This window comes from Chiloscyllium plagiosum, chromosome 35 (assembly GCF_004010195.1).
Source record: "Chiloscyllium plagiosum isolate BGI_BamShark_2017 chromosome 35, ASM401019v2, whole genome shotgun sequence".
Taxonomy (NCBI): Eukaryota; Metazoa; Chordata; class Chondrichthyes; order Orectolobiformes; family Hemiscylliidae; genus Chiloscyllium; species Chiloscyllium plagiosum.
In genome coordinates this window covers 7788924-7810292 of record NC_057744.1, presented here as the reverse complement: position 1 = coordinate 7810292, position 21369 = coordinate 7788924, and the positions used below count along the sequence as shown (strand labels likewise).

Below are 21369 nucleotides of genomic sequence, written 5' to 3'. Positions count from 1 at the left end.
GACTACTGCTCTGCTCCTCTTCCCCTTTCCCTTCTGAGCAGCAGGGGCAGACTCTGTGCCAGAGCCCTGTACCCCACTGCTTTCCCCTGGTAAGTCGCCACCACCCCCCACCCCCCCCAACAGTAACCAAAACGGTGATGAGGGGAACAGCCACAGGGGATCCCTGCACTGCCTGCCGGTTCCCTTTCTGTCCCCTGACTGTAACCCATTTGTCTTTTTCTTGTACCTTAGGTGTGACTACCTCCCTGTAACTCCTTTCAATAACCCCCTCTGCCTCCCGAATGATCCAAAGTTCATCCAGCTCCAGCTCCAGTTCCCTAATGCGATTTTCGAGGAGCTGGAGTTGGGTGCACTTCCCACAGATGTAGTCAGCAGGGACACTAGTGGTGACCCTTACCTCCCACATTCTGCAGGAGCAACATTCAACTGCCCTAGCCTCCATTCCCACTATTCTAAATTCCCAAAGCGACTGTTGAAAAAATAAGGAATAAAACAAAAACTCGTTACCTTACCAATCTGGTGCACAGGTCTTTTTTTGGTGAGAGGAGGAGGATGGGTGGGAGACACTACCCGAGTAGTTTTTCGGGTAACGCAACCACACAAATATATGACCTCCCAGAAGTCCTTCGCTCCTCCCTCGCACCTCTCGGCAAATGGAGGCACGTCTCCCAAGGTAAGTCCCTTTTAATGCGGGAAAACTTACCCTTTCCAGCAGCCCTCACTTCACCTCTCCTTGTCTCCTCACCGCTCTGGCAAAATGGTGCCTGGATTTGGGCCTGCAATTTTCTACAAAGCCGAATCCTTATCAAAGGGATACAACTGGGGCTTGTGAATCCTTCAGGACTTGATAATTATTTTCCAGGATACAATAGTGAGCACTTCTGGTGAAAAAAATCTTTGGGGCATTGAAAGAACAGAAATGGGTGTTCTTTTCTCTGAAGCCTTTCACTGATGTATTTGGTAATACTGGTGATACAAGGGAAGTCTGAAGAAACTGTGGAAGGTGGTGGCCAAGTGGCATTATCACTGGACTGTTAATTCAGGTAATGACCTGGGTTCAAATCCCACTGTGGGCGATGGTGGACTTTGAACTCAATAATACTTTGGAAGTAAGAATCTAATGATGACTGTGAATTGATTATCTGGAAAAACCCATCTCATTCACTAATGTCCTTGAGGGAAGGAAATCTGCCATCCTTACCTGGTCTGGCCTACATGTGACTTCAGACCCAAGTATTGTGCTTGCTCTTAACTGCACTCCAGGCAATTAGGGATGGGCAACAAATGCTGGCCCAGCCAGTGATACCCACATCTGTAGACAATTTTTTTTTAATGAGTTTGACTGATAATTAAGCTTCTTCACTGAGGAGCCTTTTGGCTCCATTAGCAGTTTGAGCAGAGGCTGGATTGAGGGCAGAAGGGAAGACTGCGGGTAGGATTTGGGTGGCCACGTGACAAAACCTCCTTTGGAATTTGACAACCTGGAGGTAACATGGCAACTCCAACAATAAGGCAGTGACAATATAATAAACAAAATATAGGTCGCTCTGTTATAACACGTGTTTTTGTTAACACATATTCGTTATGACACAATTGATGATGTGGGGACACTGTTTCTAAAGCGCGATCTTTTAAAGTGTGTAATAGTTATAATTGCGATTACAGCCTCATTAGTGTAAATGGTACCGCTATTACACAATTTTCTTATAACACGGATTGCACAGGAACGGAATTACTGCACTATAGCTGTAAAAAAGGTACTGTGGATGCTGGAAGTGTGAAACAAGAAACTGCAATTGCCTGAGAAACTCAGCAGGTCTGGCAGCATCCAGGGAGAGAAAGCAGAGTTAACGTTTTGAGTCCGGTGAGTCTTCATCAGAACTGGTGTGAAGTGGCTTCCTGTGCCAGAGATGGGGTTATACTTCGATATTCAAACAGACGGCAACACAGAGCTGGAGATGAATCAACTATTCTCCCCTCTTGGCTGAGGAATAACTACCCTCAACCCAGCCACATCCAGATTGATATCAGCAGTGAATAACTGAGGCCCCTACATGAGTCATGACCCACATAAAGCTACACAAAGGTCTCTCCTGATGTGTCACGGTTAGAGGCAGCATTCAGCATCTCCCACTGAATGTCATATTGCTTTTGAAATTCTAACTCTCTTTCTCTCTCCACAGATGCTGCCGGGGCTGCTGAGTTCTTCCAGCACTTTCTGTTTTTATTTCAGATCTCCAGCATCTATCCAATTTTGCTTTTTTAGAGGAAAGTGAGGACTGCAGATGCTGGAGGGTCAGAGTCAAAAGGTGTGGTGCTAGAAAAGCACAGCAGGTCAGACAGCATCCGAGGAGCAGGAGAGTTGATGTTTCGAGCATAAGCTCTTCATCGGGAAGATGAAGTAGTTAATTTCCAATTGGAATTTGACATCCCGAAGGTAACATGGCAGCTCCAACAATAAGGCAGCGGCGATATAATAAACAAAATACAGATCGCTCTGTTATAACACGCGTTTCGTTAACACACATTCGCTATAACACAATCGACAAATTGAGGACACTGTTTCTAAAGCGCGATATTTTAAACTGCGTAATGGTTATAATGTGATTCCAGCCCCATTAGCTTAAATGGTGCTGCTATTACATGATTTTCTTCTAACACGGGATTGCACGGAATGGAACAACTGGACTATAGCAGAACTGACTGTAAAAAAGGTACTGTGGATGCTGGAGGTGTGAAACAAGAAACTGTAATTTGGTTAATGAAATTGTTTAATGAAGTGACTGGAACCAGGTGGATCTTATTGACCATGAGTTGCTTGACTGACGCTGTTAACCTGGGCCAGTCAGGGAGTCCTGGCTGACAGATATAACCAGGGATTTCAGAAGGTCTCTTCAATCAAGGGACTGGCTTTGAGCTGTCTGGCCATAGCTAGTGTATTTTACACCTATAAATAAAAGGTGCCTTGGTTATGGGACACCGACCTCTGTGCAGTTATTTCAGTTAAAGAGGCAATCTTAAAGGAGCACAGGGCCCAATGCAATGATAAGGTACCTCCATTAATGATTGTACAGTCACTGGCCAGCGCTGTAGAAAGTGGATATTTAGCTATTCTGCCATAAAGATTTTGACACATTTGCAACACTTGAAGACAGTATATTGCTATTGTTTGAAATAACTCCACAGAGGCTGGTATCTCATCACCAAGTCCCTCTTTACTTACATGTGGAGAATCCTTGACACTGATCCAGCTCCCTCAGAGCCAGCTCTCAGAGTGACGAGAACCTCTCGCATTTATGTTCTTGTCTGTCAGCCAGGACTGTCTGATTGGACCAGATTAACAGCCCCAATGAGGGAACTCAGCTGCTCGTTGGATGCTGCCTGAATTGCTGTGCTCTTCCAACACCACTTATCCAGAATCTGGTTTCCAGCATCTGCAGTTATTGTTTTTACCTCATATTCTATGAGGTCCACCCTGCTGATTTTGTTGCACTCAGTACACTGTTAACAGATTATACCAAGGTAATTAAGACTTCATGCTGAGTAGGTGGTTCAATTCTTTGAATGGGTCGTAGAGTCATAGAAGTTTAGTACACAGAAAAAGGCTGTTCAGCCCATCATGCCTGTGCCAAGCAAAATCGCCTGACTATCTAATCTCATTTTCTAGCACTTTGTGCATAGCCTAGTATGACATGAGCTGTTGCACTAGAAATGCAACATGATAATCCCTGAGCTGAATGGGGAACACAATCCGTGTTCCTGTTTAGTTGTCCCACTCCCTTGACTGCCACAGCGTACATTGTGAAAGTTAGATGAATACAACAGTTGAGGCTTCTCAGACCCCTCGTAAGGTCATTCTGCACATTGAACTGGGCAAACCTCTCTGAATGGGCACTTTGCTATGTGACACTGCCTTTCTAAATGTCACCAGACTGTTTGTTACAAAGTAAGCCCGGTTTGGAAACATCAGTGATTGGTCACGGACGCTTGCCCAGGATGTTGAAATAGTATAGATTAGTCACTAAAAAATGAGCATACAGCCACACCACGCTCCCAAAGCATTTCCGGGTACAGCACTTGTGCTTATGATAATTATCACATCACAGTTAGCACAAGAATATACCACAGCATAATAATGAAATGGTCAGCAATTTAACCATCCAATCTCAAATTTATTCAATATCCTTCCTGAGTTTCTCTGTGGATTTTTTTTTTGCTGCATATTCTCAATTTTCCTCATATTTGTTGGGCAGATGGTTTGCGTATTTCTCTCATGGGCAAAGTAAACGAGCCATGGACAATGCCTCAGCTGGCCCAGTTAGAAACAATGTGTTAGCTCGTGACTCACTGGGGAAGACCAGGTGAAGATTCTTAACACAAGACACAAGGATAAAAACAGCGAGAAAGGTAACAAAGAGGATTTACATCTATATAGTGCCATTCATAAATTTAGTTTAGTCCCAAAGCAATTTACTGCTGATAAAGGTTGCGTTGGCTGACACCAAATTGTATGTCATGACTTATTAGGTGGAACTGTGCCTATGTATGTTTCCTGATTTGTGAGCATGCACTGTTGTTGAGGTCAGCGAACACTGCCGCTGATAAAATGCTTTAAAATGTTGTAATGTAGACAATACAGTTGCTTATTTATGTACAGCAAGTGACCAGATAATCTGGGTTTTTTTTCAGTGATGTCAGTCGAAGGGTAAATATTGGATAGGAAATCAGGAATAACACCCCGACGTCTCTTCAAAAGAGTGCCTCGATATATCTTATTGTCATCTGAGAGAGTAGACACAAGCTTGATTTAACATCTTGGCCAAAAGATAGCACCTTCAGGAGTGCAGTACACCCTCCGCACTGCACTGGAGTATCAGTCTGTACACTTGTGTCTCCAGAGTGAGCTTGAACCAACAGTTTTCAGACTGAAGGACATTGGTTCTCCCCACAGAGCCACAGAAGAAGAGTTCAGCAAAAGGAAATAATTGAGGACACCAACTTTTAGTTTCTTTGGAAACCTGGAGATTGAAAGAGGGAAAAGCCTAGAGTTTTGCAAAATGTAGTTCCCAGAACTGACTAAATCACGTGGAAAACCATTACAGTGATATTGTAGGGGGAAGGAAGAATGTGGACATGGCAACTTAGCAGTTTGGTCAGAACAAGACAGCAAATTAAAGAGAAGCAACAATCCCAAGTGAAGCTGAGCAACAGGCAGAAGTGATGTTACTGGGTGACAGAGGAGGGGAACTGAGTGAACCAATCAGTGCACCCCAGTAGACATGCAAAGGGAGATGCAGATGAGCTGTCACATGAATGAACACGTTATTTAAGTCTTGTCCAGTCTTGGGCGTTACAGAGTGAAAAATTGCTGAGGTACAAAAATCTTTGCCTGGCTGAACAGCCCAAAATTGATACCACAGTCATAAGCTCCCTTTAGGAGGTGAGCAGATAGTGAAATGGGGAATTTCGATGGGAGGAAGATTAAGGGACGAGTTGTTCTTATTAAGGGCTAATGAGAGAGATAACAGTGGTGTCTTGGAAAGACTGACTGAAATCTTACATAGACTTAAAAAGTTTCCCAGTAAATATTTATTTTGTAATCACAGAATTTACCAGAGTGGAGTTTGACTGAAAGGTTACAGATTGTTTAGTTTCCTGGTGTTCTTGGGGCATGTTGCTAATATTGAATGTTAATGGATGGGGAATGAAGTTATGGGACAAGTTGCTACTTACTGGCTGCCCAGATCCAGGGCTCGAACAAAAGATGGTGTATTTGCGGATGATTCCATTTGGCTTGGTAGGGGGGAGCCAGGCCACCACCACGCTGTTAGCTGAGGAGGGTACTGCTTTGATTTCCGCAGGAGGCCCTGGAACTGAATCAAAGAATAAACAGAGCGTGAAATAAAGAAAAGCAGCTTTAATAACATTTAGTCAAGCTGTTTATTAATTCCTAGACCAGCATGTGCCACAAAAGTCTGCCTTTTCAAAACTAAAGCGTATCAACGATTACCCTAGAGACTTCAGCAAACATACTTGCCTAAATTCTTATTGATTTCTACTTAAGTTCACAGAGGTTGATGTAATCATTTTATTATGTAAAAATCTGAAAGAAAATATGGTGTACATCTATTTCCCAAAACATAACCTATTGTAATATATGCAGAAAAGGGCAAATAAAGTTTATTATTATGGAAGGCATGGAAAAACATTGTACTTTTAAAAGATATATTGCTCAGCACTGATTGTCCCTGTACATAATATGAACATTAGCCTGCTGAATAGACAGGACCTCTATGCAGTTACATGGCAAATAATCCTCATATCCTAAATCACCATTCAGTTAGATCGTGACTGATCTGCTTCACAACTTCATTTACCTGCTCTTGGTAGATGAAATTTTATGTTTGTAAGATTGATGCCTTCAATGAACCCAGTCTCCCCAGTACACACACAGGTATCAGCCCAATCTGATAATCTCGGAAAGTGATCTTTACCTGGAGGTCAATGGTTGACTGTCAGTCTTGAGGACGGACCATGGCAACCTACAGACAGTGAAGGGCCTTGTAAAAACAGTGTGTCTTTCAGCTCCTTGATCTAGCTTCAGAACGCAGCCCAGACTGAAACAGTCTTGACTAGAACCATTGATTCCTTTAAAAGGTTTGGTGGCATGTGTGCTGGGATATTTCAATCAGATCCCCAGAAGACTCTATAGTAGAGCCTCAATGATAACCACTAGCTGCTAACTGCCTCTCACAAACCATAGGTTATATGGGGTTGGATGTAGAAAATGTCAAATGATGCGATATAAGGTCCCTCAACTGTGGTGGAAGCTTAGGCATATCAGTTAGGGAGTTGTGGTGTCATACTAATGTCATTGGACTAGCAATCCAGAATGAATTTAGAAAAGAGATGAGGAGAAACGTCTTCAGTCTGAAAGTGGTGAATCTATGGAATTCCTTGCCACAGAAGGCAGCGGAGGCCAGGTCATTGAGTATATTTAAGACTGAGATACATAGCTTCTTGAGTATTAAGGGGATTGACGGTTATGGGGAGGAAGCTGGAGAATGGGGTGGAGAAACTTACCAGGAGAAAGGGAGGACTGCAGATGCTGGAGAGTCAGAGTTGTAAAGTGTGGCGCAGGAAAAGCACAGCAGGTCAGGTAGCATCCGAGGAACAGGGGAGTCAACATTTCAGGCATAAACCCTTCATCAGGAATGACATTCCTGATGAAGAGCTTACGCCCAAAACATTGACTATCCTGTTCCTCGGATGCTGCCTGACCTGCTGTGCTTTTCCAGTGCATGCTTTTCGACTGAGAAATTTATCAGCCATGTTTGAATGATGAAGCAGATCTGATGGGCTGAATCGCCTAATTTCTGTTCTTATGTGTTATGGTCTTATGGTCTTATCCTACACTAATGTTCTGGGAATATGGGTTCAAATCCCACTATGGCGGTTGGTGAAATTTGAATTCACTGAATAAATATGGAATCAAAAGCTGGTTAATCGTGAGTACATGACTGCAATCAATTGTCCTGAAAACCCCTCTGATTCAGTAATGTCCTTGAGAGAGGGAAATGAGCATTCTTTACCCAGTCTAGCTTCCATGTGATTCTCGACCCCCAGCAACATGGTCGACTCCATTATCCTCTGAAATAACCAAGTAAGCAGCTCAGTGCAAGGGCAATAAGGGTTGGGAAATAAATACTGGCCCAGCCAGTGATGCCCACATCCCACAAAAGCATATATAAAAACACTTAGGCAGAGTACCATCTGTTATTTTGACCAAACCATGACACACCCAGAAATCTTGAGTGCTGACACTAGTGTTCATTTCCGTCTTAAAACTATCACATCAATCATACAATCTTCATGTTTTTAAACAAATCTCTTCTTGTTGAACTTGTTTTTATAAATGTTCTTTCTCCTATTATTTAAGTAGTTTAGACATTCCCACTAGTGTTTCTCCCACAGTTCAGGTGAATTGGCCATGCTAAATTGCCCATAGTGTTAAGTGCATTAGTCTTCGAAGGGTCGGTGGGGACTTGTTGGGCCGAAGGGCCAGTTTCCACACTGCAGGGAATCTAATCTTAATAACAGAAATGATTTGGAAGCTTGTTGATGACAAACTGGGCAATTTTATCCATTTTTGTTACTCATTCATGGAAAGTAGGCATCACTGGCCAGATTAGCATTTATTACCCATCCTGAATTCTCTCTGAACTGAGTGACTTCCCATGTTCATTTCAGACGGCAATCAAGAGTCAACCCCATTGCTGTGGGTCTGCAGTCACATGTATGCCAGACAGGTAAGGATGGCAGATTTTCTTCTCTAAAGGACATTAGTGAACTAGCTGGGTTTTCACACCAATCAATAATTGTTTAACAATCACCATCACCCGAAACCGGCTTTCAATTCCAACGTTTTACTTAATTAGCGGAGCTTAAATTTCATCGGTTTTCTTGTTGGGATTTGAACATGTTTTCCCAAAACATTAACCTGAGCTTCATGATTCCCAGTTAAATGGTAGTACTGCAGCACCACCATCTCCCTGACAAATTACCAATCCTTCGAGAATGATGAAAGGACAACAAAGGTTCTTGATAATGAATGACAGGACTGGCACACCCTCGTACTTTTATATGTCTTGCATAAATTCCAGAATGGACTAGCAAGGTTCCCTACCAGTACCCTTCCACTGACCGTCTTATTTGTTTGATTGAAGTGGTCTTCACCCTCAACAATTTCTCCTTCGAATCCTCCAGATGAAAGGAGTAGCCATGGGTACCCGCATGGGCCCCAGCTACGCCTGTCTCTTTGTCGGCTACATAGAATAGTCTGTCTTCCGAAGTTACACCAGCACCACTCCCCACATCTTCCTCCGTTACATTAATGACTGCATCAGCGCCACCTCATGCTTCCACAAGGAGTTTGAACAGTTCATCAACTTTACCAACACATTCCATCCAGACCTTAAATTCAACTGGACCATCCCTGACACCTCCTTCCCCTTCCTGGACCTCTCCATCTCCATCAATGATGGTCAACTCAACACAGACATTTTTTACAAACCCACTGACTCCCACAGCTACCTGGATTACACCTCCTCCCACACTACCTCGTGCAAAAATGCTATCCCGTATTCCCAATTCCTCCGCCTCTGCCGTATCTGCTCCCAGGAGGACCAGTTCCACCACAGAACACACCAGATGACCTCCTTCTTTAAAGACCACAATGTCCCTTCTCACATGGTTGAAGATGCCCTCCAATGCATCTCATCCACATCCCACACCATCGCCCTCGAACACCACTCCACCAACTGCAACAAGGACAGAACCCTCTGGTTTTACCCTACCAACCTCCGCATAAATCGCATCATCAGCTGACATTTCCACCATCTTCAAACGGACACCACCACCAGGGATATATTTCCCTCCCAACCCCTATCTGCTTTTCGCAAAGACCGTTCCCTCCATGACTACCAGTCAGGTTCACGCCACCCCCTCCCCCCGCCCCCGAACAACCCACCCTCCCCTCCTGGCACCCTCCATTGCCACTGCAGGAATTGCAAAATTTGTACCAACACCTCCCCCCCTCATCTCCGTCCAAGGCCCCAAAGGAGCCTTCCACATCCATCAAAGTTTCACCTGTGCTTCCACTCACGCCATTTATTGTATCCGTTGCTCCCGATGCAGTCTCCTCTACATTGGGGAGACTGGACACCTTCTTGCCAAGTGCTTCAGAGAACATCTCCGGGACACCGCACCAATCAGCCCCACAGCCCCATGGCCAAACATTTCAACTCCCCCTCCCACTCTGCCGAGGACATGAAAGTCTTGGGCCTTCTCCATCGCCACTCCCTTACCACCCGACGCCTGTAGGAAGGATGCCTCATATTCTGCCTCACAACCCTCCAACCTCATGGCATCAATGTGGATTTCACCAGCTACCTGACCTGTTGTGCTTTTCCAGCACAACACTTATCTTGACTCTAATCTCCAGCATCTGCAGTACCCACCTCCGCCTAAAGGTTTCTTAGGGCTACTTACGTCACCATGTTCTTCCATGATGTGGAGGTGCCTGGCACTGGAATGGGATGGGCAAAGTCAGAAAGTCACATGCCACCAAGTTATAGTCCAATAAGTTTCCTTGAAATCACAAGCTTTCAGATTGCTGCCCCTTTGGTGAAAGCTCCGAAAGCTTGTGATTTCAAATAAATCTGTTAGATTATAATCTGGTGTCATGTGACTTCTGACACATTCTTCCTGATTGTCATTTCGGTTCACTTCATGAATTGGGAATAAAGCAGGTCTGATTAATGTAAAGATGTGAATGCTATATTTGCAGAGGGGAGTAAGCAGGATTTAGTTTCCACTGTGGGCCCAGTAAGTCAGACTAAACTGTGATTCGGTTAACGGTCTGAATGTGCTGATGTTTGCAGGCTCACTGTTCACCCAGGCTGGGGGTTGAGGGACAACAGCATTCAACCTTATGACTGGCTCCACCTTCACTGAAATTGAGTTGGAAAATTGAAATGGATACTGTTATTCATGTGAAAAATGTTGTGTCCCTTTTGCAGTTCTAGAATTCCAGAGAAAGCTTTCCATCTTTGCAGTGAAAAGTAAGAATTTCCTTTTGCAGGGAAGAATAAGAAAACACCCCTTCAGGCAATGCAGTATTTGTGAATAAATGCAAGAATCATCGTGCTGATGTTACAAAATTTTATGAACGTGTGTGTGTATGTGTATGTGTATGCATGTGTGGGTGTATAAGTGTGTATGTGTATGAGTGTGCGTGCATGTGTGTGTGTGCGTGTGACTGTGTGTGTGTGTGTGTTATACATAAAATAGCAGACAGTGGAATAAGCTAAAGAACATGTTTATTTGCGAAATTATTCTCAAGTTATTATGGTCAGAAGTATAAATCAGACCTCCCTCTCAAAAATGTTTGAGGCGGTGGGGGAGAGAAGGGCCTCTGTCACTTTAAGGGGTGTGATAATTAATACGAAAATGACAGATGATGAGACAATCGTGATCATCATTTTCAGATAGACTGCTCAAATCCTACCTACCACGAGATACTGAATTCTGAGCAGCTTACAGGTATTAAGCGATGTGGCTTGTTGTGGTGGGGGGGTGGGGGGGGGATGTAGGGGGAGATCACGTTGCTGGGAAGAGACTGCAGGGGGGGAAAGAGATGATACAGGCAGCCAAGAGCTTAAGCCTCCATTTTTCAGCATTACATCCTTAATGTGAAAGCATTATGACTGGACCAATAAAGATAAATTCTAATATTTAAGACTACCAGGGGCTACATCGTCACAATTTAATCCATGTTCAAAGTTAATCCACATTCTCTGCACCTGTTTAGGATGGCAGGGTTCAGATCAGAACCTATGTATGTAGATTAATCTGTGACAAAGCCCCTGAGGCCATAGGTACAAATCCTTTATTTCTTCATAAAAATTGCATAAGTGCAGCACCACTTATTTGATTTCGAACTTCAGGCTATTCTATTTACAGCACAAGCTACAGATTTTATGTGAAATATTCAAACGATAAATTACTGAATAATTGAGCCGACATTATGGCTGGCAGGAGATGTGGCTCAAATCATTGGCAGTGGCCATTTTTTAATAACAATTATGTAGCGGTTTATATGCATTCTAGCTGTGAATAATGCTCATAATTTTTATACTAATGAGCTCTTCTTTTTCCATGTTCATGAGCTGCATTCAGTTGATAGTCGGTGCTTGATTCTCTCTTAGTAAGTACCATGAGGAAAGACAGGAAAGCTGGACCATGAATGATTTTTAAACTTCCACTTTCTTGAAATGAGGGGCCCAGTAAGCTCACAGAATAGAAACCCTACAGTGTGAAGGCAGGCTATTTGGCCCATTGAATCCACACTGACCCGCCAAGAAGCATCCCAACCAGACTCAATCCCTGTCATCCTGCAATCCCATGGCTAAGCCACCTAGCCTGCACATCCTTGGACCGTGAGAGGAAGCCCACACAGACATAGGGAGTACATGCAAATTCTACACAGACAGCCGCCCGAGGGGGGGACTGAACCCAGGTCCCTGGTGCTAACCACTGAGCTACCATACCGCCTGACTGGATAGCTAACTTGCAATGCTGAGTGGCCCCAACAGTGTGGGTTCAATTCCTGCACTGGCTGAGGTTATCATGAAGGACTTTACTTCTTAACCTTTCCCATCACCTAAAGTATACTGACCCTTAGCTTAAATCAGCACCAGTCATCTGGGATTCTGGCAACTTCACCTTTCACTATCTAAACTACCTTATATCCAAAAAACCTCAATCTTGCATCAATTCCACACCCATACCCATCTTTGTCCTTGTTGACATCCACTGCACATCTCCCAAAATAATCAATCTAGAAAAACTCCACCATAGTTTACCCAGAATGCTCCACACAACCAGATTTTACAGGATTGCCTTGTGCCATGAAAGTTTGCTGGATTGGATTTAGGGTTAGGGCCACTGACTTATATTTTTTGTCTTCAGTTGACATGTTTATGTAGTACACCACCCCCCGTGGCCACATTCTCCTCATGACCTCGCTATGCCAAAGCTGTTCTTGCCCCCAGAGAGCTGGTCATGTACTTTGAGTTAGCAAGCTCCTCCACAACTTCACCTGCCTTTACCTAATCCCACCATGTTGTTATGGCTCTATTGTTGCTTTAAGAGAAAAAAGTTGAATTGAATCAGAATGATATCAGGATGCCTAAAAGCATATTCCAGCCAAATAAGCACCTTTAAAAAGCTCTCACCATTATAATATGGAGAAATTCAGCAGCAATTCAGGCATTAGAATCAGGGAGGCACTGGTGTAGTGGTAATATCACTACATCATAGAGAGATAGAGCTGTACATCATGGAAACAGACCCTTCCATCCAAATCATCCGTGCTGACCAGATATCCTAACCTAATCTAGTCCCATTTGCTAGCATTTAGCCCATATCCCTCTAAACCCTTCCTATTCATATACCCATCCAGATGCCTTTTAAATGCTGTAATTGTACCAGCTTCCACCACTTCCTCTGATAGCTCATTTTATACACACACCACCCTCTACGTGAAATGTTGCCCCTTTTAAACCTTTCCTATCTCACCTTAAACCTATGCCCTCTAGTTTTGGACTCCCTTACTTTGGGGAAAAGACCCTATTCACCCTATCCATCCTCCTTGTGACTTTATAATGCTCTCTAAGGTCAACCCTCAGCCTCTGTCGCTCCAGGGAAAATGTTATCCAGGCTAATGCTCGAGGGGCACAGGGATTCAAATCCTATTGTACCAGATGGTAAAATTTGAGTTCAATTTGAAAAAAAAGACCAGCCTACTGGCAGCGATGCCGGCATTGATGATTGATGTAAAATGGTTCATGATCCCAGTGAAATCTGCTGTCCTTACCTGGTCTGGCTGACATGTGACACACAGCAAAGTGAATGACCCTTCATCATCCTCTGAAAAGGCCCCAGGAAGCCACTGAGATCAAGGGACAATTAGTGATGGGCAATAAATCATAGCCCAGTCAGCCATCCCCATGCCCATGAATGAATCTAACAAAAGTGAGCAGATTGGCTGTTTTGGACGAATATTGGCCAGAATTCTCTTGCTCTTCTCTGAATAGTGCTGTGGGATCTTCCATACCCACTTGAGATTGAAAATGGGGCCTCAAATGTTACATTTTGCATTTGACAGTGCAGGGTTGCCTTGGTACTATGGTGCAGTGAAAACCTGAATTAAAAGGCTTAGCAAAACCTCTTCTTTCATCTTGCATTTCATTACCCTCTAGATGTATGCTTCATCTCGACAAAGTGCTTTGGGTCATTTTCCCCATGTTAAAAGCCTGGGTTGGATGCAAGACGTAGCTGTTGACCCATCTATTTTGATAACGTTGAGAGAAATGTTGGAGTATCTGCCATGCTTGAGCCTGCCTCGGGCATTATCAGCTCCCTGTCTGGTCCAGTGGTCTGCTGGGAACTCATAAAGTGCACAGGGTTCCTCTCAAGACAGCTGCCACTATCCAGACGCACAATAATAATCAACGAAGGTAGCAGCAAGCCCAGAGGGGACTCAACTGCAACACGGATTCATGACTTAAAGGCCACTGGGAAACATGCAAACCTCAGCTCATTCATCATCATGCATTATTCCCCCAGAAGGATTAAATGTGGCTGAAAACAAAAAAATGACAGCATCATCATCTGTGGGCTAGAGATGATTAAATACATTAATAATTATTCAGGGATCTTGGATTTTCTTTTGAATTGGAAAATACAAATCCTACTCTTAACTTTGATGCGAGAAAGGATTAGTTAATGAAAAAATATGCAAATACATGGGACCCCTGGCATTAAAAAAACTGCATGCAGATCCCACTTTGTGGGAGAAACTGGGTCATCCAGTTGATCTGGCAGAATTCCATCAGGATTTACTATCCACTGCAATCAAGCAACAATTAATAACCTTGGAGGTGGCATGTTATAATGGATCTGAACATGATAGGATTTGTTCTGGCATGAACTGAAGCCTTAATTTCAGACTGCAGTCTATAATTAGGTACATTTTAATTTTAAATCACTTCATCGGTCAAAAGCCAAGCTTGCTGGACAACTACAGTTCCATCCACGCTCGCCTCTCCCAGCAGAGTCTTGCACTCGCCTGCTGTCCAATTACAATTCTTTTTTCCCTTAATAACCGTCACTTCCACCTGGCAAGGCTACAGTCATTTGGATCTTGGTGACATATCTGAATATTTCAGCACAGTCACTAAATAATGCAGAGCGGCCGAATTGAAAAGAGCAGAATGGACGAAGGAAGGAGTTTAATGCTAAAACTGTGCTACATGCCAGTCAGACCACAATCAGAACAAGTGAACAGTTTTGCTTCTCTTATTTAAGGAAGGACATACTAGGATTGGGGCACTGCAGACAAGGTTTACTAGGCTAATGCCAAGTATGGGACAGACAAACATATCAGCGGAGGTTGAGACGATTTGGCTTGTACTTATTGAAATATAAAAGATTGAGAGATGGCCTCATTGACAAGATTCTTAGAGGACTTAGGTGTGGAAAGGTGGTTTCCCCTTGTGGGAGAATCTAGGACCAGAGATTTTCAACTCTTAAAAGGGGTTGCATATTTAAGAGAAAGATAAGGAGGAGCTTCTTCTCTCAGATGGTTGGGAATATGGACAGAACTGCCAAGGCTGGGTCATTAAGTATGTACAAAGCTGAGATAAACAAATTTTTAAATCAGTAAGGGAGTCAAGGGTTATGGGGTAAAGGCAGGGAGGTGGAGTTGAGGATTATCAGATTAACCAAGATCTCACTGAAATGCAGAGCAGACTAAATGGTCTGACTAGTCAGTTCAGCTCCGAAATCTTATGATTTTAATTTTTTACATTTTCATTGTTTTTCTCCTGTTGTATTTCATTGGTACATGGATGGCCAACTGTAGAAAGGATTGCATTTATCCCAGGAGGTATTTCTTATATTCTAACGTTCTTATATTTTTATATTCCTTGCCAGCGTTCATTTATCTCCATCATTGTCAGCCGCAGCAGTCCTTCGGAGTGATGAAGACACGAAGCACCAAGCTCGTGGCAAGAATTTGTGGTGGAGACAGCAGCATTAATTGCCTATTTGTGGTTGTTACAACTGAGTAATCTCCGAATGAACCACCCCACAACAGGATCGGAGTCGCGTACCAGCCTGACCACATTTCCTCCCCAAAGGAGATTAATAAATCAGCTTTACTGTCACTTTTTCTGACACAACACATATTTACAAAAGTAGGAAAGGTGAAATTCTCAGAGTGCAGGCGGGTATTGAGTCATGTTCTATTGGATTACCAATGAAGGCTGTTTAACTATTTTTATGGCATTACAGATCTGATGGGCCGTAGGTACTCTGCTATACTGTGTGATTCTAAGATTCTTAGTTCAGCAAATGAACCGCTTACACCACTACAGTCCTCTCAGTGAAATTTGCCATGATGTCACCCTCCTCACTTAATTAAGGTACACTGTTCACCATCAATAAACCAATGATGTTTACCAGCTGGTCAGATCCCATTATTTAAGTGAGGGATGATTTAGTAGAGTGAGTTAAGATGTCAGAGAATCGGTAAATGCGGTTTATGTGTTTCAATAGAGAGGAAGCATTTACTTTACTACCACTGTATGCCAGGGTGAGTTGTGTCAGTCCAATTGGTTTGGTCAGGTAGAAGACAATTGGCAACCTTCTCCTCAGGTGGTGGAGGACTCCATGTTCATCATCAGCAAAGGATGGTGAGTGCTTGCTGTGGAGCGAAGAGCAAAGGCTTGTGTGTGGAATCTTTACATTTGGAAAGGCTGTTGCACTGCTGGCTCTCCCACCCAACCACTGATGAACTGAGGTGAGTCAACAACCAATCAGTTTGGCTGTGTAATGAACACATCTTCTGTAGCCATCAAGTCTCGGAGTGGGACTCGACCCTGGAGTGTCTGGCTCAGAGGCAGAGACAGTACCCACTACAGCACAGAATTTTCCCTCCCGCACATGGTCCAGTGGTTGCTTATTTGGTGGGGCAAATCTGAACAGTCCAAACACAAAAACTTTAAAGAAGGCTGATTCTAATCATCAAAAGAGCTGAAACTTGGGTCATTAAATGAGAGATTGATTTCCTACTCATTAAACTTGGCAGCTTCTCAATACAATTTCTAGCACAATCAGAAACTCTCCTTGACTGCATCATGTACACAGAAAAAGCAATGTTGATATCCATAACATGCTGCAGCACTGGGGGTTGGGACTGTCATTTGTTTATCAGTAACTCTACTGGGTGTGAAGTAGGTAGCAGGATGCATGGCTGTTCGCTAACTCTGTTAAAACAGAAATTTAAATTGAAGAATCTATCCTATCTATAAAGTGAAAATAGTGTCCGGATAGTGCTCTCGATCCTCCTTTAAAACTCCGCAGAATGTATCGCAACTCACATCGAGGTTATAAGGAAAGACTTAAGAGGGTGAGGTAACGAGGTTTAGCAAGAGTACTCCAGAAGTGATGGTCTATAGTTGAAGGCACAGTGAAGTGACTAAAACTGGGAGTGCTGCAAAAAGGCTAGAATTGGAGGAGCTCAGCAATTTTGGAGGAGGTCACAGTGATAGGGAGAGACAAGGGATTTAAACTCAAAGGTGAGAATTTTAAAATCAAGGCGATGCTCATCTAAGGCCAGTGTAAGGTTACTGTAACATTAATGCAACATCAATGTGAAGCACTGATTGGCCACACTCCTCATCCAACCCTTTGGCAGCTTATATTGAATAATCTCACCATTTGGCTTTAATAGGGGATTCCTTTGTCACAGAAGGAAAGTTTAAAAAACAGCTTGTATGTGATAGCTCACCCCTACAACTTTGGAGTTGTAGGGGTGAGTTATTTTTCAATAATAAATATGTTGACTTGATTAAACAAGTGAGGAACTAAAGTGTATTCTGTTTGAGTGTGGTTCGTTGTATTAATTCCAGTGGGGAAGAAAGACATATAAGTCATGTTAAAGATAAAGTGTATCATTTTAATTCTATTTTATGGCTCAGACTAATACAAACTTAGGCTAACACATATAAGAATGCAGTTAAGCAAAAGACTTGTACTCAAAGATGCAACTATGGTTTAAAATGATAACTTAATGTATGTAATGGGCCGATGTGTATTAAGTTGTATGGTCATTTTGAGCTTTAATTTGTTTTAAGCATTAACAGTTATTGTGGAGTCTCATATGGTTCTTGTAGTGAAAAGATATTGATAGAACATTCAGATGTATCATTTGGGTCAATAGGGGGTGAGAATCAATCATTTCATGATTTAAGCAGATGCATTAATTGTTTAGGAGCAAATTACTGCAGATGCTGCAATCTGTACCAAAAACAACAAATGCTGGAGATCAGAGCTCTGATGAGGAATCATCCAGACTTTAAACATTAGCTTGCTCTCTCTGCATGGATCCTGCCTGACCCGCTGTGATCACCAGTATTTGTTGTTTTCAGTGCATTAATTGTTTGTTGGCACCATCTTATCTTATAGGAGAAAGTGAGGACTGTAGATGCTGGAGATCAGAGCTGAAAATGTGTTGCTGCTCCTTGGATGCCGCCTGACCATCTTATCTTAGTAATGATCTATGGAGTTGGTTAGCTTAGAGGGACAAATGTGATTGGCATCTTAAAGAATTAATAAGGAGACAGAAGGAAGTGATTATCGCTAAGATGACCGTTACTTTTAAAGAAATCAATCAGGAATTAGGCATAGATTACCTAGCCAATCCAAAATTGTCCATGAACTGTTCCTGTAGGATGATTTTGCTCATGTACAGTGAGTAGTGGAGAGCAAGGGTTAATAAGGCCTCGGTCTTAGTAGTTTAATGTACATCAAGAAGACAGAAGAAGAACTTTAGTGAACAGAACAGATAAAGAGATAGTCAACCAGTCTTGCAAATTGCTATGCCAGTGTTGATAAGCTGAAACTTTATTAGGAATCAATTATTTTGTACTTGTCTCGATATATTTAATATATTCTGTAAAACTGGTGAAAAAGTATTTGTAATTGAAATGGATCTTGCAATTAATCAGGATGAGTAAACTTTAGATTGGCTTTCTCCAAATTCAGTCTATAATTGCCATTAATTTAGGCTTACAATTAAAGTGCATCCCAAAACCTGACAGGGTCAGGAGGAATGGTCTTCCTGAAGTGAACAAGCATTAATATAAGCCATTCAAAACCCTCTGGGGACATTGTCTCCTAAGCTTCCAACTTCCTGAGGTCAGCCAAGTTCCCTGTCATATATTCAGGATCAATTGATCAGCAGCTCACCAATGGAACCCTAACATAACTCAGCCACGAAAACTACTTGGAAAACTTGCCAGCGCTATCAAGAGGACATCTTGAACACACTGTCATGTCTGCCAAGACCAAACACTTGGCTCCAATTTGTGAAGGAGATACAAATTAATAAGCACCAATTGACAGATGGAGAATTTTAATTGATAGCTCTACATAAGCCCAATTTCAACATTCCCTTTAATCGAGAAGAAGCCAAGGCCCAAAAGTCAGGATGTAATTGAGATTAAAAAGAATAGGTGGGAAGATTAGCTAAAACAAGATAACAGCAAATACTACGATACCACAGTGGTTAGCACTGCTGCCTCACAGCACCAGAGACCCGGGTCCAATTCCTGCCTCAGGCGACTGATTGTGTGGAGTTTGCACATTCTCCCCATGTCTGTGTGGGTTTGCTCCGGTTTCCTCCCACAGTCCAAAAACGTGCAGGTTAGGTGAATTGGCCGTGCTAAATTGCCCATTGTGTTAGGTGTAGGGGAATGGATCTGGGTGGGTTGCGCTTTGACAGGTTGGTGTGGACTTGTTGGGTCAAAGGGCCTGTTTCCACGCTGTAGGTAATCTAATCTAATCTAAAGAACTATAGAGTGTCATCTGACAAAAAAGACACTCAGAGAGAAATTTTCAATGCTCTTTTAAATCATCAAACCCCTACAGTGTGGAAACATGCCATTAGCGTAACAAGTCCACACTGACCCTCCAAAGATATCCCATCCAGATCCATTTCCCTACTCTGTTACTCTACATTTCCCCTGACTAATGCAGTTAACCTATACATCCCTGAACACTATGCACAATTTAGCATGGCCAATTCACCTAACCTGCACATCTTTGGACTGTGGGAGGAAACCAGAGCACCCAGAGGAAACCCATACAGACAAGGGGAAAATGTGCAAACTCCACATGGACAGTTACCCAAGGCTGGAATTGAATCCAGGTCCCTAGCACTGTAAGGCAGCAGTGCTAGCAACTGAGCCACCATGCCACCTGCTGACCTGTATAAAATAATGTTAAAGGAGTTGACAAAGGAATGCTGTATCCATGAGTTATGAGTTTTAAAGCCTCCTTGGCAACAATTATTTCCAGAAATATTCCTCATTGAAAGCATCATTGTGTGCTGTTGACCCTGGTCACGTTGTGCTGCTGAAGACTCAGTTATGTCATGTAAAATCTGAAAAACAAAACTTACTCAATGTCTACAGTAGAACAAAAAGAGAGAAGGTCCTTACTGTCTTCTTTTGTCTGAGTGTAGAGCACCAAGCTACGCACTCCATCTCCCGCCTGTGTGAACGCCAGCACCTGCACACTGTAATTGGTGAATTTCTCCAATCCCTTCAGCTCCACTCGGTTCTCCATGGTGGTGATGTTCTGCATCTCTCCCCAGTCTGGACCAAAGTACAAAAGGAAAATTGGACTGAATGTGAGGCAGTGGAACAAGAGACTTAATTTCACTGACTGAATGGCTTCACTTCTTCAGCCTAGGTTTTGGATCCGGGGAAGTTTATTTCAGATGAGAGTTGGCCAGCTGTGAGGGTTCTATGTCAGGTGAAATTGAAAAAAACCAATCCACCTCAAAAAGCTCACACAAATTGGCATAAGATAGCTGTTGTAAGAATTGAAAAAAGTACAAAAGGAAGAAATTGTATGTGACTGTGACTAAGACACATTATTAGGACGGGCTAAAGGAAGCTTTACTCTAATAGCGAACATGGCTTGAGAGTGTTTTATATTTACACTGGGATAAAAGGGAATGTCCCATTCCCAGGATTATTTAGACATCTGAAACATATACACACACCCCGGCAAACACACATTGGCAGGCACCGGTGTAAACCACTCCACCCCTCAACACACATGCATATGCGCATAGACACACCCATTTAGACACACACACAGAGACATAGTTAAAAATCACACAACACCAGTTTATAGTCCAACAGGTTTAATTGGAAGCACTAGCTTTCGGAGCGCCGCTCCTTCATCAGGTGGTTGTGGAGGACACAATTGTAAGGCACAGAATTTATTGCAAAAGTTTACAGTGTGACGTAACTGAAATTATACATTGAAAAAATACCTTGATTGTCTGTTGAGTCCTTCATCTGTTCGAATACCATGATAGTTTCACTCCTTTCATGTGTAAATCACAAAACTTTTTTAAAAAGTTGCATTCTCAGGTTAACTGTAACAATTGGTGTTAGCTAGACAATATGTTGAACCACTCCCACATTGGCAGGCACCCACGTAAACCACTCCACCCCTCAACACACATGCATATGCGCATAGACACACACCCATTTAGACACACACACACAGACATGGATCACAGCAAGGCAGAAGCATTTAATCACCAATCTTTTTTGTACAAGTGGGAAGAGATTCTGTAGGACTCGCTTTATGTCACTTTGAATCAGTAAATTTCAGACCAGAGGTACTTGGTTGAGGGGGCAGCGCACAACTAGTGGAACTCGA

General features: G+C 42.9%; 1 protein-coding gene across 1 annotated transcript in view; it reads right to left on the bottom strand.

The window, feature by feature from the left end:
- The window catches only part of LOC122540620 (Down syndrome cell adhesion molecule-like protein 1 homolog), a 571589-nt gene that overhangs the window by 85904 nt on the left and 464316 nt on the right, over positions 1 to 21369 (bottom strand). Inside the window, exons 19-20 of the mRNA XM_043676579.1 lie at positions 20130 to 20285; positions 5734 to 5873 (exon numbers count right to left, since the gene is read on the bottom strand). Of these exons, the coding sequence (XP_043532514.1) occupies positions 5734 to 5873; positions 20130 to 20285 (296 nt within the window). The remainder of the gene's footprint in view (positions 1 to 5733; positions 5874 to 20129; positions 20286 to 21369) is intronic.